At 49.1% G+C, this 18,409-nt stretch overlaps 2 protein-coding genes across 2 annotated transcripts in view; one reads left to right on the top strand and one right to left on the bottom strand.

Moving 5' to 3' along the window:
* Positions 1–18,409, top strand: part of LOC140427619 (ribosomal RNA processing protein 1 homolog B-like) — a 944,136-nt gene that overhangs the window by 298,590 nt on the left and 627,137 nt on the right. The window lies entirely within an intron of this gene.
* trappc10 (trafficking protein particle complex subunit 10) overlaps positions 1–18,409 on the bottom strand; it is a 160,838-nt gene that overhangs the window by 77,385 nt on the left and 65,044 nt on the right. Inside the window, exons 9-11 of the mRNA XM_072513026.1 lie at positions 18,057–18,171; positions 8,800–8,876; positions 1,564–1,655 (exon numbers count right to left, since the gene is read on the bottom strand). Of these exons, the coding sequence (XP_072369127.1) occupies positions 1,564–1,655; positions 8,800–8,876; positions 18,057–18,171 (284 nt within the window). The remainder of the gene's footprint in view (positions 1–1,563; positions 1,656–8,799; positions 8,877–18,056; positions 18,172–18,409) is intronic.

The following is an 18,409-nucleotide window of genomic DNA, read 5'->3' as shown; positions in this document are numbered from 1 at the left end:
ATGTGTTTGAGGACATCCCTACAGCCTTTCCGCTGTCTTCATGGGTGTCACCTGGTGGAACACTTGCTTCGCTGGTCTAGTGTCAGGCCTCTGAATGACATGGCCCACCCAGTGGGGTGGGTTTGGAGTGATTATCAGCTTGATGTTGAGCAAAGTTGATTTAGGAGGGGGCGCTGCTGTTAGATCACCTTTCTCACTCCCGGATTTGGAGAATCTGGTGCTTCTCAGGTACTTGGCTGCTGCAGGTCGGCCAAGTCTCTGAAACATATAGAGTGCAGGATCACTGCTGTCTGGGAAACCATGACGTTAATCTCGAATTTGAGAATGTATGTGTGAATGGTACACATGGCTGCCACTATGTGTCGGTGGTGGAGGGTTTAAATGTTTGTGGAAGGGGGAGAAATCAAGCGGGGCTGCTTTGTCCTGGATGGTGTTGAGCTTCTTGAGTGTTGTTGGAGCTGCGCTCATCCAGGCAAGTGGAGAGTTTCCATCACAGTCCTGACTTGTGCCTTGCAGATGGTGGACAGGCTTTGGGGGGTCAGGAGGTGAGTTACTCGCCGTAGGATTCCCAGCCTTTGACCTGCCCTGGTAGCCACAGTATTAATGTAGCTGGGTCCAGTTCAGTTTCTGATCAATGGTAACCCCCAGGATGTTGATTGTGGGGATTCAGCGATGGTAATGCCATTGAATGTCAAAGGGCGATGGTTAGATCCTCCCTTAAATTGGTCATGGAGATGATCATTGCCTGGCACTTGTGTGGCACGAATGTAACTTGCTACTTGTCAGCCCCGAGCCTGGATGTTGCCCAGGTCTTGCTGCATTTAGACAGGGACTGCTTCGTTATCTGAGGAGTCGTGAATGGTGCTGAACATTGTGCAGTCATCCGCAAACATCCCGACTTCTGACGTCAAGATGGAGGTCATTGATGAAACATTGTCTTGATAAGGAACTGGCTGTGAAAAGCTTTTAAGACCGCTTTGGGTTTTCATACTTTGTTGACGCTTTTTGCAGCCATTATGGGATTATAATTACTATCGTTACGAGTTAATGTTTACTACCCTAATCCCAGAAATACACTTCTGACATCAAAACCACGGGCAGTGGTGTTAAACACCAAATCGCAAAGAATAATAAACGATAGATACCTTTCTAAAGAATAAAGGGATTCGGGGATATGGTGTACGGGCCGGAGAGTGGAGCTGAGTCCACAAAGATCAGCCATGATCTCATTAAATGGTGGAGCAGGCTCGAGGGGCCAGGGGGCCTACTCCTGCTCCTCGTTCTTATGTTCTTATGTAATAATTCATGAGCTGAGTCCGCGTAACCCTGATACCAGGAGCAGTAAAAAGAAACTTCCCCCTTTACCCTCTCAAACCTGTGATCTCAATCATCCACTCGGCAACTCCATTGTGGTGGAGCTGTGTCAATCAATCCTGAATGGTCACTCGACACATCCACTAGGTCACAGCGAAGAGACCGCAGCCAATCCTTGACCCCCACCCCCCTCTGCCCTACCACCACTGAGTATTGGTGTGTTTGTTCTAGAACATTCCATGTACCTACATGTAGAAATCAGCAAGGTCCTTCCCCAGCAGCTGTGATGAGCGGACCTGTCCAATGGTTTGATACATCTCGATTGCAGTGTGTGAAAGGTCCTAGAAAAGGGGGTAAGAAATATATCGATTAGTGCCCCCCGTGAAACCCAATCTGCCGGTGCCATGAGATCCCCCATTCCACAAATCCCATCATCGTGCCTTCCGTCCACTATTAAAGCCAATGGCGCTGACACAATCCAGAGCCGGAAAGCTGGTTAGCTTCATTAAAACAAAATACTTGTCAGGAATAAGGAGAAATATTTGGTTCACTGTCCTTTGGAGAAGGAAATCTGCCGTCCTCACCTCGTCTGACCAGGACGTACCCCTGTTCACAGGAAATTCAAGACAGGGTGATCTCGGGCGTACGGGTGGGAGAGGGCTAGGTGTCGGCAATATACCAGGAGATGAAAGAAGAGGGGGAGGCTTTGGTAGAGGAGCTGAAGGGTAAATGGGAGGAGGAGCTGGGGGAGGAGATTGAGGAGGGGCTATGGGCTGATGCCCTAGGTAGAGTTAATTCCTCTTTCTCGTGTGCCAGGCTCAGCCTGATACAATTTAAGGTGGTTCACAGAGCGCACTTGACGGGGGCGAGGTTGAGTAGGTTTTTTGGGGTAGAGGACAGATGTGGAAGGTGCTCAGGGAGCCCGGCGAACCATGTCCATATGTTTTGGTCATGCCCGGCACTGGAGGGGTTCTGGAGGGGAGTGGCGGGAACAATATCTCAGGTGGTGAAAGTCCGGGTTAAGCCAAGCTGGGGGCTAGCAATATTTGGAGTAGTGGACGAACCGGGAGTGCAGGAGGCGAAAGAGGCCGGCATTCTGGCCTTTGCGTCCCTAGTAGCCCGGCGAAGGATCTTGCTAATGTGGAAGGAGGCGAAGCCCCCCAGCGTGGAGGCCTGGATAAACGACATGGCAGCAACCCGGGGGGGGGGGGGGGGGGACTGCCTAGGGGGTATTTGAGCAAGAGAACACATGAAAAAACTGGCACGTACGGGAGGAATCCAGTGTACAAAGCTCTGTAACATATCGTTTTACCATGTTTATATCTTGCTATGTGCGTTTTCTTTCTATTTTGTTACGGGGGGGGGGGGGGTTGTTTGTAAGGGTGACAAATTGTGTTAAAAAACTTTAATAAATATATATATTTTTTAAAACATGTACCCCTGTTGGCAGGGACGGGCGATGAGGATAGGAGCGCCCCAGATCACAGGCCAGGTGATCTCAAAGGGGCATGGGGGGGTACAGCTTGAGGATGGTGTAGCAGTACAACTCAGGGTGACCATGGAACCTGGTGGTATTGGAAAGTCACGGGAATCTCATCTTGCTAACATTCTCGGTCTCTTGCTCCGCAGCTTGGTATGGAGCCTGCTCTGCCAAAGACCGCAGGAAACTACAAACAGTCGTGAACGTAGCCCAGTCCATCACGCAAACCAGCCTCTCATCCATTGACTCTATCTATAATTCCCGCTGCCTCAGAAAGGCAGCCAGCATAATTAAGGACCCCACGCATCCCGGACATACTCTCTTCCACCTTCTTCCGTCAGGAAAAAGATACCAAAGTTTGAGGTCACGTACCAACCGACTCAAGAACAGCTTCTTCCCTGCTGCCATCAGACTTTTGAATGGACCTGCCTCGTATTAAGTTGATCTTTTCTCAACACCTTGCTATAACTGTAACATTATATTCTGCAGTCTCTCCTTCCTTCCCTATGTACGGTATGCATTGTTTGTACAGCATGCAAGAAACAATACTTTCACTGTATACTGATACATGTGACAATAATAAATCAAATCGAAACAGAGACATAGATTTCAGACGCCAGCCAGCTATGCTCGCTATCTACCTAGCCGCTGCTGCTGTTGCACATGCACAGCGGCAAGAGCGCCAGGGCCATAGAGAACCCTGCATAAGAGGAACCTGCCCCAGAGCAGCAGGGACCAGCTGGTGAAGCTTAAATGCTGACTATCCAACAGGCCAAGGAGGTGGTGGACAGGAGGCAGCATCAGGCCACTTGTGTACCGTCCACACCCGTCCTTCGAGGAGCTGCCAGACCACATGTGACGTCGACGACTCTGGCTTACCAGGCAAACAGTGCGCCACCTGTGCCAAATGGTGGCATACCTGGCATCAAGGGGGTATGGAGGAGGACACCCAGTGGCCGTCAAGGTGACAGTCACCCTGAACATGCATGTCTCTGGCTCATTCCAGGGGAAAGGCTTCCACTCCATGAATCCGCAATTAATGTGCAACCACCAACTGCATGTCATGCATATCTGCGCCAGATATCCAGGCAGCGCGCACCACACATCCATCTTGGTGCACTCGGAGGTTCCCGGCACCTTTGAGATGCTCCCTTGGGTGAGGGGTTGGCTATTGGGTGACAAGGGTTACCCGCTGAGGTCATGGCTAATGACGCCTGTGCAGATGCCCCAGACCGAGGAACAGAATTGTTATAATAACGCTCACTCAGCAACCAGGAGCGTCATTGAGCGGTGCATCAGTGCTCTCAAGATGCACTTCCGATGCCTGGCCCTCCCTGGTAGGGAGCTCCAATATCGCCACCAACAGGGTCTCCTGCAATGTGGTGACCTGCTGGAGGAGGAGGAAAAACAGCAGGCCTCATCTGACAAGGAGGATCAGGATGATGTCCAGGAGGATCCGGAGGTGGCAGGGCAGGTCGGCTGTCCAGTGTGTGATCCAGGGCTGCCACACACGGGACAACCTCATCACCTCCTGATGTCCTCGGAGCCCTGGCCATCGGCCGCTCCGCAACCCTCTCGGACCTCTTTGTTGCCCCCGCCCCACACAGATTCCACCTTCCCCTGAACCTCTCACCCTTTCTCTCTCCCTCAGTCCTTCCACTCCTTCCCACGACCAGAGTTCCCCCACCCCCCTGTAAGGGCCCTACCAGCATCACACAGGGCCCTGGGTTGGCAGTATCAGGGACGGAGGATGCTGATGACTCGCTGTGAGATGAGCTCTGCTGCTCCTCGTTGTCTGACAAAGTCTGACTCCTGTCTTTAAGATAATAAAGCATTTTCCATCCGGATGATCGCTGCATGTGTGCTGGTGATTCCTTCCCATGGGCCGAAATAGGTTTTGGGGCCGGATGATGAACAGTTAGGGCTCACTCACCGGGTGAGCTGTCATATAAGGGGGGGCTCACGTAGCTGGCCCCATGCCCTGCCACGTCTCGGTTAGGTTCTCCCCAGTGGCCCCCACCCCCCACAAACACCCAGCCAAAGCTCATCCTTCACATCTGTGAGACAGAGGGTAGAGACAGATCGGACTGGTGGAGAAAAAGTGTTTGTGTTTACAATGGGTGTGCCCTTTCCCCTCACCATCTCCTACCCCTGTGCCAATCATACAATCCCTACAGTGCAGGAGGTCTTCACCCATCGAGTCTGTACCGGCTCTCTGCAAGAGCACCCTCTCTCGACACTCACCTCCACCCTATCACCGCAACCCAGTAACCCCACCTAAATTTTTGGACACTAAGGGCAATTTAGCACGGCCAATCCATCTAACCGCTTTGGACTGTGAGGGGAAACCGGAGCACCCGGAGGAAACCGGAGCACCCGGAGGAAACCCAGGCAGACACGGGGAGAACGTGCAGACTCCGCACAGTCACCCGAGGCTGAATTGAACCCGGGTCACTGATGCTATGAGGCAGCAGTGCCAACCACTGTGCCAACAACTTAAGTGTAATCTATCTTTCTACTCTTTCGTGGTGTACCGCGCCTTCTAAGTGTTACCCCAGACAGGACATCAGCAGTGAAGCCAGCCTGCTACGCGTCTGTGCCTGTCCTGTGATGCCTTTGGCGGCCGTTCCCTGGAGGGTCTGGCTCTGATTGGAACCGGTCGACTTGCAGGTGTTCTGCCCGCTGCCCATCAGTGTCAGGTGGGGGAGGATTTGGAAGCGCTGCGGCGAACCAGCACCTCCCCTGCTGGAGGCACCTTCACTTCCTCCTCCGTCGGGGTGCATTATGGCCCCCGGGCTACTCCATGGGGCAGTGGTGAGGCCGGAGTGGCTCCGGAGGCTCCTGGGCTGCAGTCCTGGAGGCCCACCTCGATGCTCTCAACCATGGAGCACGGAGACTGGGACACGTTCCCTCAATGAGTGAGACATGTCCCTCTATTCCTGCGAGAAGTCCCTCTGGGCCTAGCCAAGGTCAGTCAGCACCCAACCAATGCTTTTGATGCCCTCAACCATGACCCTTTGTGACTGGGCCAAGCTCTGGAGTTTAATGTCCATGTGCAACAGGACACGTCGCGTGTGACTGGGCTCGGTCCTGTGCCTCAGCCATGGACAGCACAAGCCTTGGACGTCCTGATCCATTGCTCTGACTTCTTGCCCCAGGCCTTCCACCGTGTATGCCACCCTTTCAGTGTTCATCCCAGGTGCTGTTGATTTGGGCGGTCTGAAGTCTCCGTCCCACCCTGGGGAAGAGGGTGTCTCTCCTCTTCTCAATGGATGCAGCATTCGGTCAATCCTGGACTCTGGGAGCTGGTCTGCACGCAGCCATCTTCTTGGGATGCCAGTCTGTGCTGAGTGGAGCGTTTAAAGGTTGCTCCAGCTGATCAGACTTTTAATGCGAAACCTGACCCCAGCGAATCAGGCGCCTGTGGGGCCAGGCATGGCTCTGACTGCGTGTGGGCCGCATGCCAGATCATCTGAACTTCACCAGCCCGTCATTCCCAGCGGGACCATGAATTTCCCACGATTCAAATCCGGCGGGTGAACTTAATCTCCCAATGACAGGATCCTCCCCAAAGTCCCGTCTTCACATTGAGGATACCCTCCATCGTGTTGTGTGGCACTACCACCGCGCTAAATGGGATAGACTCCGAACAGATCCAGCAACTCCAGACTGGGCATCCATGAGACGCTGAGGGTCATCAGCAGCAGAATTGTATCAACCACAGTCTGTAACCTCATGGCCCGGCGTATCCCCCACTCCCCCATTACCACCCAGCCAGGGGATCAACCCTGGTTCAATGAAAAGTGCAGGAGAGCTTGTCAGGAGCAACACCAGGCAGACCGAAAAATGAGGTGTCAACCTGGTGAAACCACAACACAGGACTACTTGTGCCAAACAGCAAGTAATAGGCAGAGCTAAGCGATTCCACAACTACCGCATCAGATCTAAGCTCTGCAGTCCTGCCACATCCAGCTGTGAATGGTGGTGGACAATTAAACAACTCACTGGAGGAGGAGGCTCCACAAATATCCCCATCCTCAATGATGGAGGAGCCCAGCACATCTGTGCGAAAGACAAGGCTGAGGCATTCGCAACAATCTTCAGCCAGAAGTGCCGAGTGGATGATCCATCTCGGTCTCCTCCGGAGGTCCCAGCATCACAGATTCAGTCTTCAGCCAATTTGATTCACTCCACATGTTAGCAAGAAACGGCTGAAGGCACTGGATACTGCAAAGGCGATGGACCCTGACAACATCCCAGCAATAGGACTGAAGACTTGTGCTCCAGAACTTGCCGCTCCCCTAGCCAAGCTGTTCCAGTACAGCTGCAACACTGGCATCTACCCAGCAATGTGGAAAATTGCCCAGGTGTGTCCTGTACACAAGAAACAGGACAAATCCAACCCAGCCAATTACCCCCCATCAGTCTACTCTCCATCATCAGCAAAGTGATGGAAGGAGTCATCAACAGCGCTATCAAGCGGCACTTACTCAGCAATAACTTGCTCACGGACTCTCAGTTTGGGTTTAGCCCAGGGTCACTCAGCTCCTGACCTCATGATGCCTTGTTTCAAACATGGACAAAAGAGCTGAATGCCAGAGGTGAGAGTGGCTGCCCTCGACATCAAGGCAGCATTTGACTGAGTGCGGCATCAAGGAGCCCGAGCTACACTGGAGCCAATGGGAATCAGGGGGAAAGGTCGCTGCTGATTGGTGCCTTACCTGACACAAAGGAGGGTGGTTGTGGTGGTTGGAGGTCAATCATCTCAGCTTCCAAATTTTTCTCAGGTTCTAGGGAAAACCATGTTCAGCTGTTTCCTCCCAATATAAAGGTCAGATGTGATGATGTTTACTGATGATTTGCACAATGTTCAGCTCCATTTGCATCTCATCAGGTGCTGTATGTGGACGTTGCAGTAAGACCTGGCCAATATCCAGGCTTGGGCTGACAAAGTGGCAAGTTACATTTATGCAGTAGCAATAATCTCTTTTGTCACAAGTAGGCTTACATTGCAATGAAGTTACTGTGAAAAGCCCCCCAGTCGCCACATTTCGGTGTCTGTTCAGGTGCAGAAGGAGAATTCAGAATGTCCAAATTACCTAACAGCACGTCTTTTGGGACTTGTGGGAGGAAACTGGAGCAACCGGAGGAAACCCACGCAGACACGGGGAGAACGTGCAGACTCCGCACAGACAGTGACCCAGCGGGAATCAATCCTGGGACCCTGGCGCTGTGAAGCAGCAGCGCTAACCCCTGTGCTACCTTGCCGCCCAGCACGTGTGTCACACAAGTGCAAGGCAATGATCATCTCCAATGAGAGAATCTAACCACCACCCCTTGACATTCAATGCGATGACCTTCGCAGAATCCTCCACTATCAACATCCTGCGGGTTACAATTGGCCAGAAACTGGACTGGGTCAACCATGTAAATAACGTGGCTACAAAAACAGGTCAGAGGATGGGAATTCCGTCGAGAGTAACTCACCTCCAGGGTCCCCAAAGTCTGTCCGCCACCTATGAGGAACGTGCCTGGATGAGGGCAGATCTAACAACATTCGTCAAGCTCGACACATCCAGCACAAAGCAGTCCGCTTGATCTGCACTCCATCTACCACTGAACCAAACCTGAAACCTCTCCCAACTGGAAGGACAAGGTCAGCAGATACCTGTGACCCCACCATCTGGAGGTTCCCCTCCAAGTCGCTCACCATCCTGACTTGGAAATATATCACCGTTCCTTCACTGGGCCAAAACATGGAACTCCCTCCCCAACAGCACTAATAATAATAATAATCATCTTTATTAGTGTTTGTGGGTGTACCTACACCTCGGGGACTGCAGCGGTTCAAGAAGGCAGCTCAGCACCACCTTCTCGTGGGCAATTAGGAATGGGCAATAAATGCTGCCCCCATCCCATGAAAGAATATCACACGCGCACGCACACACCCCTTCCCCACCCTGCCCCCAGATGCAACAGGACGTACTGTGGAAGAGCAGCCTTACCAGGTAGTGCTTTTCAAAGGACTCCACAGATGAGAGTGCTTCATTCAGTGTTTTGTAGGGGCTTTGTGGGCTATTTGCTGAAAGAGAGCACCAGGAGAAATGTCAGTGTTTAGTGTAGATCAAAGAAACAAAGACCAACTGCATCCAAATGTTTACAGATCTTTCACACTGAGATAATCATTCATTGCAGTTCCCAAGCAGACCGCCCCCCCCAAGAATAAGTATATTCGAAAGGGAGGACCCACCATCTGTGGTTAACTAAAGAAGTTAGGGAAAGCAAACTTCAGGAAAAACATACAACTGTGCAAAGATGGGTGACCGGTCAGAGGATTGGTCAGAATAAGAAGAACAGCAAAGAAGGACTAAAAGGTTAATCAGGAGAAAGAAATTAGAGTATGAGAGGAAGCTAGCTAGAAATTTAACAATGGATAGCAGGAGTTTCTACAGATAGTTAAACAGGCAAAGAGTAAATAAAGTAAGTGTTGGTCCTCCGGAGAGTGAGAATGGGGAGTTAATAGTAGATAATAAGGAAATGGCGGATTGAATGGACAAATATTTTGCTTCTGTCTCCACTACAGAGGATACAGGAAACATTCCAATATTGGTGTAAATCGGGAGGCGGAAGGGAAAGAGGAACTTGGTAAAATTACAAACTCGAGGAAAGCTGTACTGAGCAAACTGACAGAGCTGTGGCCTCCAGGTCGATAGACTTCAACCTAGGAGGAGTGTGGGAGAGAGTTCCAAATCTCTACCACCCTGTGAGTTAAGAATTTCTTCCCAACATCTCTCCTGAACGGTCTGGCCCTAATTTTTAGACCACGCCCCCAATTATTGAATCTCCAACCAGTGGAAATAGTTCATCTTCATCGACCTTGTCTTTCACTGTTAATATCTTGAATACTTGGATCAGATCACCCCTTAAGACTTCTAAATTCCAGCGAAAACAGGTCTAAATTGAGTAATCTCTCCTCGTAACTCAACCCCTGTAGACCAGGTCTCATTATTGTAAAGCTACGTTACTCTCCCTCCAAGGCTAAAATATCCTTCCTGACGAGTGGTGCTAGAACTGCTCAGGGTGACTCCAAGTGGGGTCTAATTGGGGTTTTGTAAAGCTACAGCATAACCCCCCCCAACTCTTTACACGCCAATCCTCGTGATATAAAGGCTCACATTCCATTAGCCATTTTGATTATTTTCTGCACTTGTTCCTGCCATATAAAGGGTCTGCACCTGAACCCTGTAATATAATATAATAATCGCTTATTGTCACAAGTAGGCTTCAATGAAGTTACAGTGAAAAGCCCCTAGTCGCCACATTCTGGCGCCTGTTCGGGGAGGCTGGTACGGGAATTGAACCGTGCTGCTGGCAATGTTCTATATTACTAGCCAGGTGTTTAACCCACTGTGCAATATCAGCCCCTATGTTTCTTTGGACATCCACTGTACCCAACCTCTTTCCATCTAGAAAGTGATGATGTGGAGATGCCGGCGTTGGACTGGGGTGAGCACAGTACGAAGTCTTACAACACCCATCTAGAAAGTGCTCTGCTCTATCCTTTTTTGGACCAAAATGGATAACCTCACTTTCTTACGTTAAATTCCATCTGCCACAATTTTGCCCCATCACCTAGTCTGTCAATAGGGTGATATGTTGCTTCCCTGGTGCCAGGGTCAACGATGTCTCTGAACAAACACAGGACATCCTGAAGGGGGAAGGTGAACAGCCAGAGGTCGTAGTACACACTGGTACTAATGACATAGGCAGGAAGAGTGACAAGATCCTGCAGAAGGAGTTCAGCGAGTTCGGCAGACCTTGGCTTTGAAAGCAGACCAAGGCAGGCCAGCAGCACGGTTCGATTCCCGTAACAGCCTCCCCGAACAGGTGGCGGAATGTGGCGACTAGGGGCTTTTCACAGTAACTTCATTTGAAGCCTACTTGTGACAATAAGCGATTTTCATTTTCATTTCATTTCAGGCAGTAAGCTAAGAAGCAGGATGTCTAGGGTCGTAATCTCAGGATTACTCCCTGTGCCACGTGCCAATGAGGGTAGAAATAGGAGGATAGTCCAGCTAAACACGTGGCTAAACTGGTGGTGTAGGAGGGAGGGTTTCAGATTTCTGGATCATTGGGATCTCTTCCGGGGCAGGTGCGACCTGTACAAGAAGGACGGGTTGCATCTAAACTCGAGGGGCACCAATATCCTGACTGGGAGGTTTGCTCGATTCACTCGGGAGCATTTAAACTAGTATGGCAGGGGGATGGGAACCAGAGCGTTAGCTTAGAAGGTGTCAAACTGAAAGGGAAATAGAGAACAAAAATAATAGAACATCGCCCTCGGGCAGAGCAAAAAAGGTGACATGTAAGAACATACGAACGAGGAGCAGGAGTAGGCCATCTGGCCCCTCGAGCCTGCTCCGCCATTCAATGAGATCATGGCTGATCTTTTGTGGACTCAGCTCCACTTTCCGGCCCGAACACCATAACCCTTAATCCCTTTATTCTTCAAAAAACTATCTATCTTTATCTTAAAAACATTCAATGAAGGAGCCTCAACTGCCTCACTGGGCAAGGAATTCCATAGATTCACAACCCTTTGGGTGAAGAAGTTCCTCCTAAACTAGGTCCTAAATCTACTTCCCCTTATTTTGAGGCTATGCCCCCTAGTTCTGCTTTCACCCGCCAGTGGAAACAACCTGCCCGCATCTATCCTATCTATTCCCTTCATAATCTTATATGTTTCTATAAGATCCCCCCTCATCCTTCTAAACTCCAACGAGTACAGTCCCAGTCTACTCAACCTCTCCTCGTAATCCAACCCCTTCAGCTCTGGGATTAACCTAGTGAATCTTCTCTGCACACCCTCCAGTGCCAGTACGTCCTTTCTCAAGTAAGGAGACCAAAACTGAACACAATACTCCATCCTTTACCATGTTTCAGTAATGGCCACTAAATCATAGTCATTCACGATGATTTGCAGCATCAACTCATTTACCTTATTCCGAATACTACGAGCATTCAGGTAAAGTACACTTATGTTGGCTTTTTTACCTCTGTTCTGAATCTTAACACCTCGATCTGTAACCTCTCCCAAGTTATTTTTCCTCTTAACGTTTCTCCTAATTTTCCTTGTCTTCATGTAACAACCTGCCGCGTCACTTTCCATTCATGTTTTCACTTCCGGTTTTATTTCTTTTAGTATTCCTGGTCCTATTCACTGAGCTCCCCTCACACTGTACCTTGTACTGTCGCCCTTTTTGATTTTTGACTATGGCTTCTCTGCCTCACACTTTCCCCCTGACTGTCTTTTGTTTCTGTCCCTGTTTTACTACCTTCCAATTTCCTGCATCGTTTCCCAGCCCCCTGCCACATTAGTTTAAACTCTCCCCAACCGCTCTACACCCCCCCCCCCCCCCCCCCCGAGGACATCGGTTCCAGTCCTGCCGGGGTGTAACCATTCCAGTTTGTACAGGTCCCACCTCCCCCTGAACCGGTCCCAATACCCCAGGAATCTGAAACCCTCCCCCTGACACCATCCCTTCAGCCACCTATTCATCCTACATATCCTGTCATTTCTACTCTGACCGGTAGTAATCCTGAGATCACTACCTTCGAGGTCCGATTTCTTAACTTCCCTCCTAGTTCCCTGTATTCTGATTTTAGGACCTCATCCCTTTTTTTTACCCATGTCGTTTGTACCGATATGCACCACGACCACTGGTTGTTCACCCTCCAGAGTGTCCTGTACCAGCTCTGAAACATCCTTGACCCTAGTACCAGGGAGGCAACACACCATCCTGGAGTCTCGTTTGCGGCCACAGAAACGCCTGTCTATTCCCCTTACAATTGAATCCCCTATAACTATTGCACTGTCACACTTATCACCCCTCCCCTCTGCAGCAGAACCAACCGTGGTGCCACAAGTTTGGCTGTTGCTGCTTTCCCCTGAGAGGCCATTCCCCTCAACAGTATCCAAAACGGTATATCTGTTCTGTAGGGGAATGGCCACAGGAGATTCCTGCACTACCTGCCTCGCTCTCTTGCTCTGTCTGGTGGTCACCCATTCCCTTTCTGCCTTCAGAGTCTGAGCCTGCGGTGTGACCACCTCTCAATACGTGCTAACCTCGATGCTCTCCGACTCGCAGATGCTCCAGTGTCTCCAGCCGCCACTCCAGCTCTGAAACCCGAGCTTCCAGGAGCTGCAACTGGAGTCACTTCTGCACACATGCTGACCCTGGGGACTGGAACTGTCCCCAGCCTGCCACATGGAGCAAGAGGAGCAGACCACACCTTGGAGCTGTCCTGCCATGAATTATTCCTTTAAATTAAACCTTTGAAATTAAACTTTAGAAAGATGTTTTTGTGTCAGATTAAATCCAATCCCCGTGGACTATTTAATTAGATTATTATTATTTTTTTTTAAAAAAAGGCGTACTTATCCCTCTTGATCTGACAACAAATTAAAAATAGTTATTTAATTGAAATTAAAAAAGTTACTTAAATCAAATTAAAAATAGTAATTTAAATCAACTTAAAAATGGTAATCTAAGTCAAATCAAAACTAGTATTTAAATCAACAATGCCAGATATTCAAATATAGCCCAGTCTGACTTTCAGCCAATCAGGTCACAGTCTCGTGTGACGTCACAATACCGTTTTTTTCCCCCAATTTTGAAACAAACAAACAGCTGTCTTACCCGAGAGCGGAATCCCTAACCCTGTCTCTCCGCGCTCTTTACTGAAGTCTCGCCCTCTCTCTCTCCGCACTCTTTACTGAAGTCTCGCCCTCTCTCTCTCCACGCTCTTTACTGAAGTCTCGCCCTCTCTCTCTCTCCGCGCTCTTTACTGAAGTCTCGCCCTCTCTCTCCGCGCTCTTTACTGAAGTCTCGCCCTCTCTCTCTCCGCTCTCTTTACTGAAGTCTCGCCCTCTCTCTCTCCGCGCTCTTTACTGAAGTCTCGCCCTCTCTCTCTCCGCGCTCTTTACTGAAGTCTCGCCCTCTCTCTCCGCGCTCTTTACTGAAGTCTCGCCCGCTCTCTCTCCGCGCTCTTTACTGAAGTCTCGCCCGCTCTCTTTCCGCGCTCTTTACTGAAGTCTCGCCCTCTCCGCGCTCTTTACTGAAGTCTCGTCCTCTCCGCGCTCTTTACTGAAGTCTCGCCCTCTCTCTCTCCGCTCTCTTTACTGAAGTCTCGCCCTCTCTCTCTCCGCGCTCTTTACTGAAGTCTCGCCCTCTCTCTCTCCGCGCTCTTTACTGAAGTCTCGCCCTCTCTCTCTGCTCTTTACTGAAGTCTCGCCCTCTCTCACCCTGCGCTCTTTACTGAAGTCTCGCCCTTTCTCTCTCCGCGCTCTTTACTGAAGTCTCGCCCTCTCTCTCTCCGCGCTCTTTACTGAAGTCTCGCCCTCTCTCTCTCCGCGCTCTTTACTGAAGTCTCGCCCTTTCTCTCTGTGCTCTTTACTGAAGTCTCGCCCTCTCTCTCTGCGCTCTTTACTGAAGTCTCGCCCTCTCTCTCTCCGCGCTCTTTACTGAAGTCTCACCCTCTCTCTCTCCGCGCTCTTTACTGAAGTCTCACCCTCTCTCTCTGCACTCTGAGAGGTGAGGTTATGTCAAAATGAATACTTAGTTGGATTAGAATGTTTAGATCAAAGTTACTTTTTACTATCAAAGTGAAATAAGAGTTACTTTACAATAAAGTCATAAAAACTTAATAACTGTTAGAAAGAGAATATAAACCTAGAGACCAGAGCAAGAACTACCAGAACCATAACTCAGAGGGAGAGAGGCGGAGAAGCAGAGAAGGAACAAGCAGCTCAGAGTCAGATTACAGTCAGCTCGGCCATGGGAAAGGGACAGGGCAAAGCAGCCGAGCCAAAACAGCTAATACATCGAAGGAAGACTAGAATTTAAAGAGTAGGCAGAGTCAGCTCAGAGATAGCCAGCAGAGCCAGCTCTCACAGCTCGGTACATGGGAAAGATAGGACACAGCAACCGAGCTCATCAGCGAATTCATCTAAAGAAGACCAGACTTTAAAAACATTGATTGTCAAGGTGGGCCTGAAGGTCCCCTCAACCAACCAGAAGCATCCAGAAGCAAGGTCTTTTTCCTTTCTGTAAAGACAGTAATTGCAGCTTTTAAAAGAAAAAATATAATAATAAAATAACTTAATTTAACCTGAAATAGTGGTTATTCCAAAGTCTACTTTACTTACTTAGCAACGCGGGACCCAGGATCGATGCTACTAAGTGGTAAGTAGGCGAAATCTTCGGTGAAGGTATGGGTTATACCGGGGGATAACTTGAAAACATAGTTTGACCTGAATAGCACCCACTGAAGCCTGCATCGGAGTCAGGGAGTGAGAATCCCTGGTCACCATTTAGAATGTCGGCCCTTTTTGGTATAGGGGGACTTCTAAGAATAGTGGTGAGTTTTCAAAAACAGTGGCTAATGAGATAGTAGATGTGTTGGTGTTAATTTTCCAAAATTCATTAGATTCCGGAGAGGTTCCATCAGACTGGAAAGTAGCAAATGTAGCTCTTCTTTTCAAGAAGGGAGAGAGGCAGAAACAGGAAACTATCAGCCAGTTAGCGTGTCATCTGTAGTGGGGAAGGTGCTAGAATCGATCATTAAAGTGGTTTTAGCTTAGAGAAACACAACGTAATTGGGACGAGTCAACATGGCTTTGTTAAAGAGAAATCATGTTTAACCAATATATTGGAGTTTTTTGAAGGAGTAACGTGTGCTGTGGATAAAGGGAAGCCTGTATACGTACTGTACTTGGATTTCCAGAAAGCATTTCATAAGGTGGCACTTCAAAGGATATTGCAGAAAATAATAATTTTTATTAGTGTCACAAGGCTTACATTAACACTGCAATGAATGTGAAAATCCCCTAGTCGCCACATTCCGGCACCTGTTCGGTACACAGAGGGAGAATTCAGAATGTCCAATTCACCCATCAGCACGTCTTTTGGGACTTGTGGGAGGAAACCGGAGGCCCCGGAGGAAACCCACACAGACACGGGGAGAACATGCAGACTCCGCACAGACAGTGACCCAAGCCGGGAATCGAAACTGGGTCCATGGCATTGCGAAGCAACAGTGCTAACCACGTGCTGCCGTGCCACCCTAGAATAGAAGCTTATGGTGTAGGTGCTAAAATATTAGGCTGGATAGAACACCGGCTGCTGGCAGAAACCAGAGAGTATGGATAAATGGGTCTACTTCTGATTGGCAGGTTGTGACAAGTGGAAACCCGCAGGTGTCTATGCTGGTGCCTCAACCTTTGGCAACTTGCATCAATGACTTAAGTGAGGGGAGTGAAGGCGCGGTAGATAAATTTGTAACCGACACAAAGATAAGTAGGAAAATATGTTGTGAAGAGGACATGTGGAGTTTGCAGATGGGTACAGGGAGATTGAGTGTGTTGCAAAAATCTGGCAGATGGAATATAATGTGGGAAAGTGTGCAGTTGTTCACTTTGGCAGGTAGAATAAAGAAGCAGAGTGTTACTTAAAGGGAGAACGGCTTGAGAATTCTTTTGTTAAAAATTTTGCGCACCCAATTCATTTTTTCCAATTAAGGGGCAATTTATGTATTTATTTTTATAAATTTAGAGTACCCAATTCACTTTTCCCAATTAAGGGCAATTTAACGTGGCCAATCCACCTAGTCTGCACATCTTTGGGTTGTGGGGGTGAAACCCACGCAGACACGGGGAGAATGTGCAAACTCCACACGGACAGTGACCCAGAGCAGGGATCGAACCTGGGACCTCGGCGCCAAGAGGCAGCAGGGTTAACCCACTGCACCACTGTGCTGTCCTGGCTGCAGAATTCTGACAAGCAGAGGGATCTAGGTGTTCCCGTGCACGAGTCACAAAAAGTTAGTATAAGACATAGAAGCAGAATTAGGCCACTCGGCCCATCGAGTCTGCTCCGCCATTCAATCATGGCTGATATTTTCTCATCCCCATTCTCTTGTCTTCCTGCCATAACCCCTGATCCCCTTATTAATCAAGAATCTATCTATCTGTCTTAAAGAAACAGTGATTTTAGGTATGCAGGTACAGCAAGAAGGATAATGGAATGCTAGCCTTTATTACACGAGGAATTGAGCAGAAAACTAAGGGTATTATTTTTCAGTTATACTGGGCAGTGATGAGACCACATGCTGAATACTGTGTTATACTGGGCAGTGATGAGACCCTCTGTCGAATACTGTGTTATACTGGGCAGTGATGAGACCCTCTGTCGAATACTGTGTTATACTGGGCAGTGATGAGACCACATGCTGAATACGGTGTGCAGTTTTGGTCACTTTATTGAAGGAAGGATGAAAATGCCTTGGAGACGGTGCAGAGGTTCTTCGATTGATACCAGGAATGAGTGGGTTGTCTAATGAGGAAAGCTTGGACAGACCGGGGCTGTTTCCACTGGAGTTTAGAAGAGTGAGGGTGGATTGATTGAAGGATATCAGACCCTGGACAAGGTGGAGGTGGAAAGGATGTGGCTGAGTCCAGAACTAGGGGTCACAGTTTTAAAATCAGGAGCCTCCCTTTTAAGACAGAGATGAGGAGAAGACAAATCATTGAAGCGGAGGCAGATAGATTCTTGTTGGGAAAGAGGATCAAAGGTTATCCAGAGTAGATGGAAATGTGCAATTTGAAACATAAACAGATTTGCAATAATCTTATTGACTGATGGAGCAGGCTTGAGGGGCTGAATGGTTACTTCTGCTCCGATTTTGTCAGTTTGTGGGGAGGGGGTGCTTCTGAACAGAATTGTACAGCCTGTGGGTAAGAATGTGAAAGATTGTATCCACAGTGAGCCAGGGTTCATCTGTAGCTGCCAAATGACTGCGGAGGGAATGTAATGTGAAAGGGGTGCCTCAGACACGTGTGGGATTTTAGTGCTGAAGGACTACTCACCCTGATTGATTAGTGAAAAGTAATGCCACAAGTGAACAGTCCCAGCACACAGCACAATCCCAGCTGCTGTGCATCAGTCACACTAGAATGGGTGATTCACAGGGACTGATACCCATGCCAGTAACCCCGAGCCGTCCCCTCAGGACAGGAACAGACTAAACAGCAACCATAAACTCACCTTTTGTTTAAATAAAAGTGATGGAATTGACTGTGTACAACACATATACATAATCAGTGAAGTGGCGGGGGTGGGGGTGGGGAGGGGTGGGGGGAGGAGAGAACAGGAGAGCCGAGGAACAGAGAGATTGATGGGAAACGGTGCAAATTGCCAGTTACCAGTCTCAGGGCGTTCCGCTCCCAGCCCTGACAAAACATCCACTGTCCTTTTCAGATCTTCAGAATCGGGTCCTTCCTCCGAGATCAGACCGCACAGGTAGCCCAGTGACTTCAGCTGGTGGGTTTAGAAAGTGAGGAGATGTTACTGAAGACCAGGCCAGTGCTATCACACACACAACTATGTCCAAGAACCCCACTCCCACCCCAGGGCAATTTGAATAAATGTACCACCAGAGAACTAACCAATCCCCTCCCACTTCAAGAGAAAATAATAATAATAATCTTTATGAGTGTCACAAGTAGGCTTACATTAACACTGCAATGAAGTTACTGTGAAAATCCCCTAGTCACCA

Source organism: Scyliorhinus torazame, chromosome 8 (genome assembly GCF_047496885.1).
Source record: "Scyliorhinus torazame isolate Kashiwa2021f chromosome 8, sScyTor2.1, whole genome shotgun sequence".
Lineage (NCBI taxonomy): Eukaryota > Metazoa > Chordata > Chondrichthyes > Carcharhiniformes > Scyliorhinidae > Scyliorhinus > Scyliorhinus torazame.
This window is presented reverse-complemented; position numbering and strand designations above follow the sequence as displayed.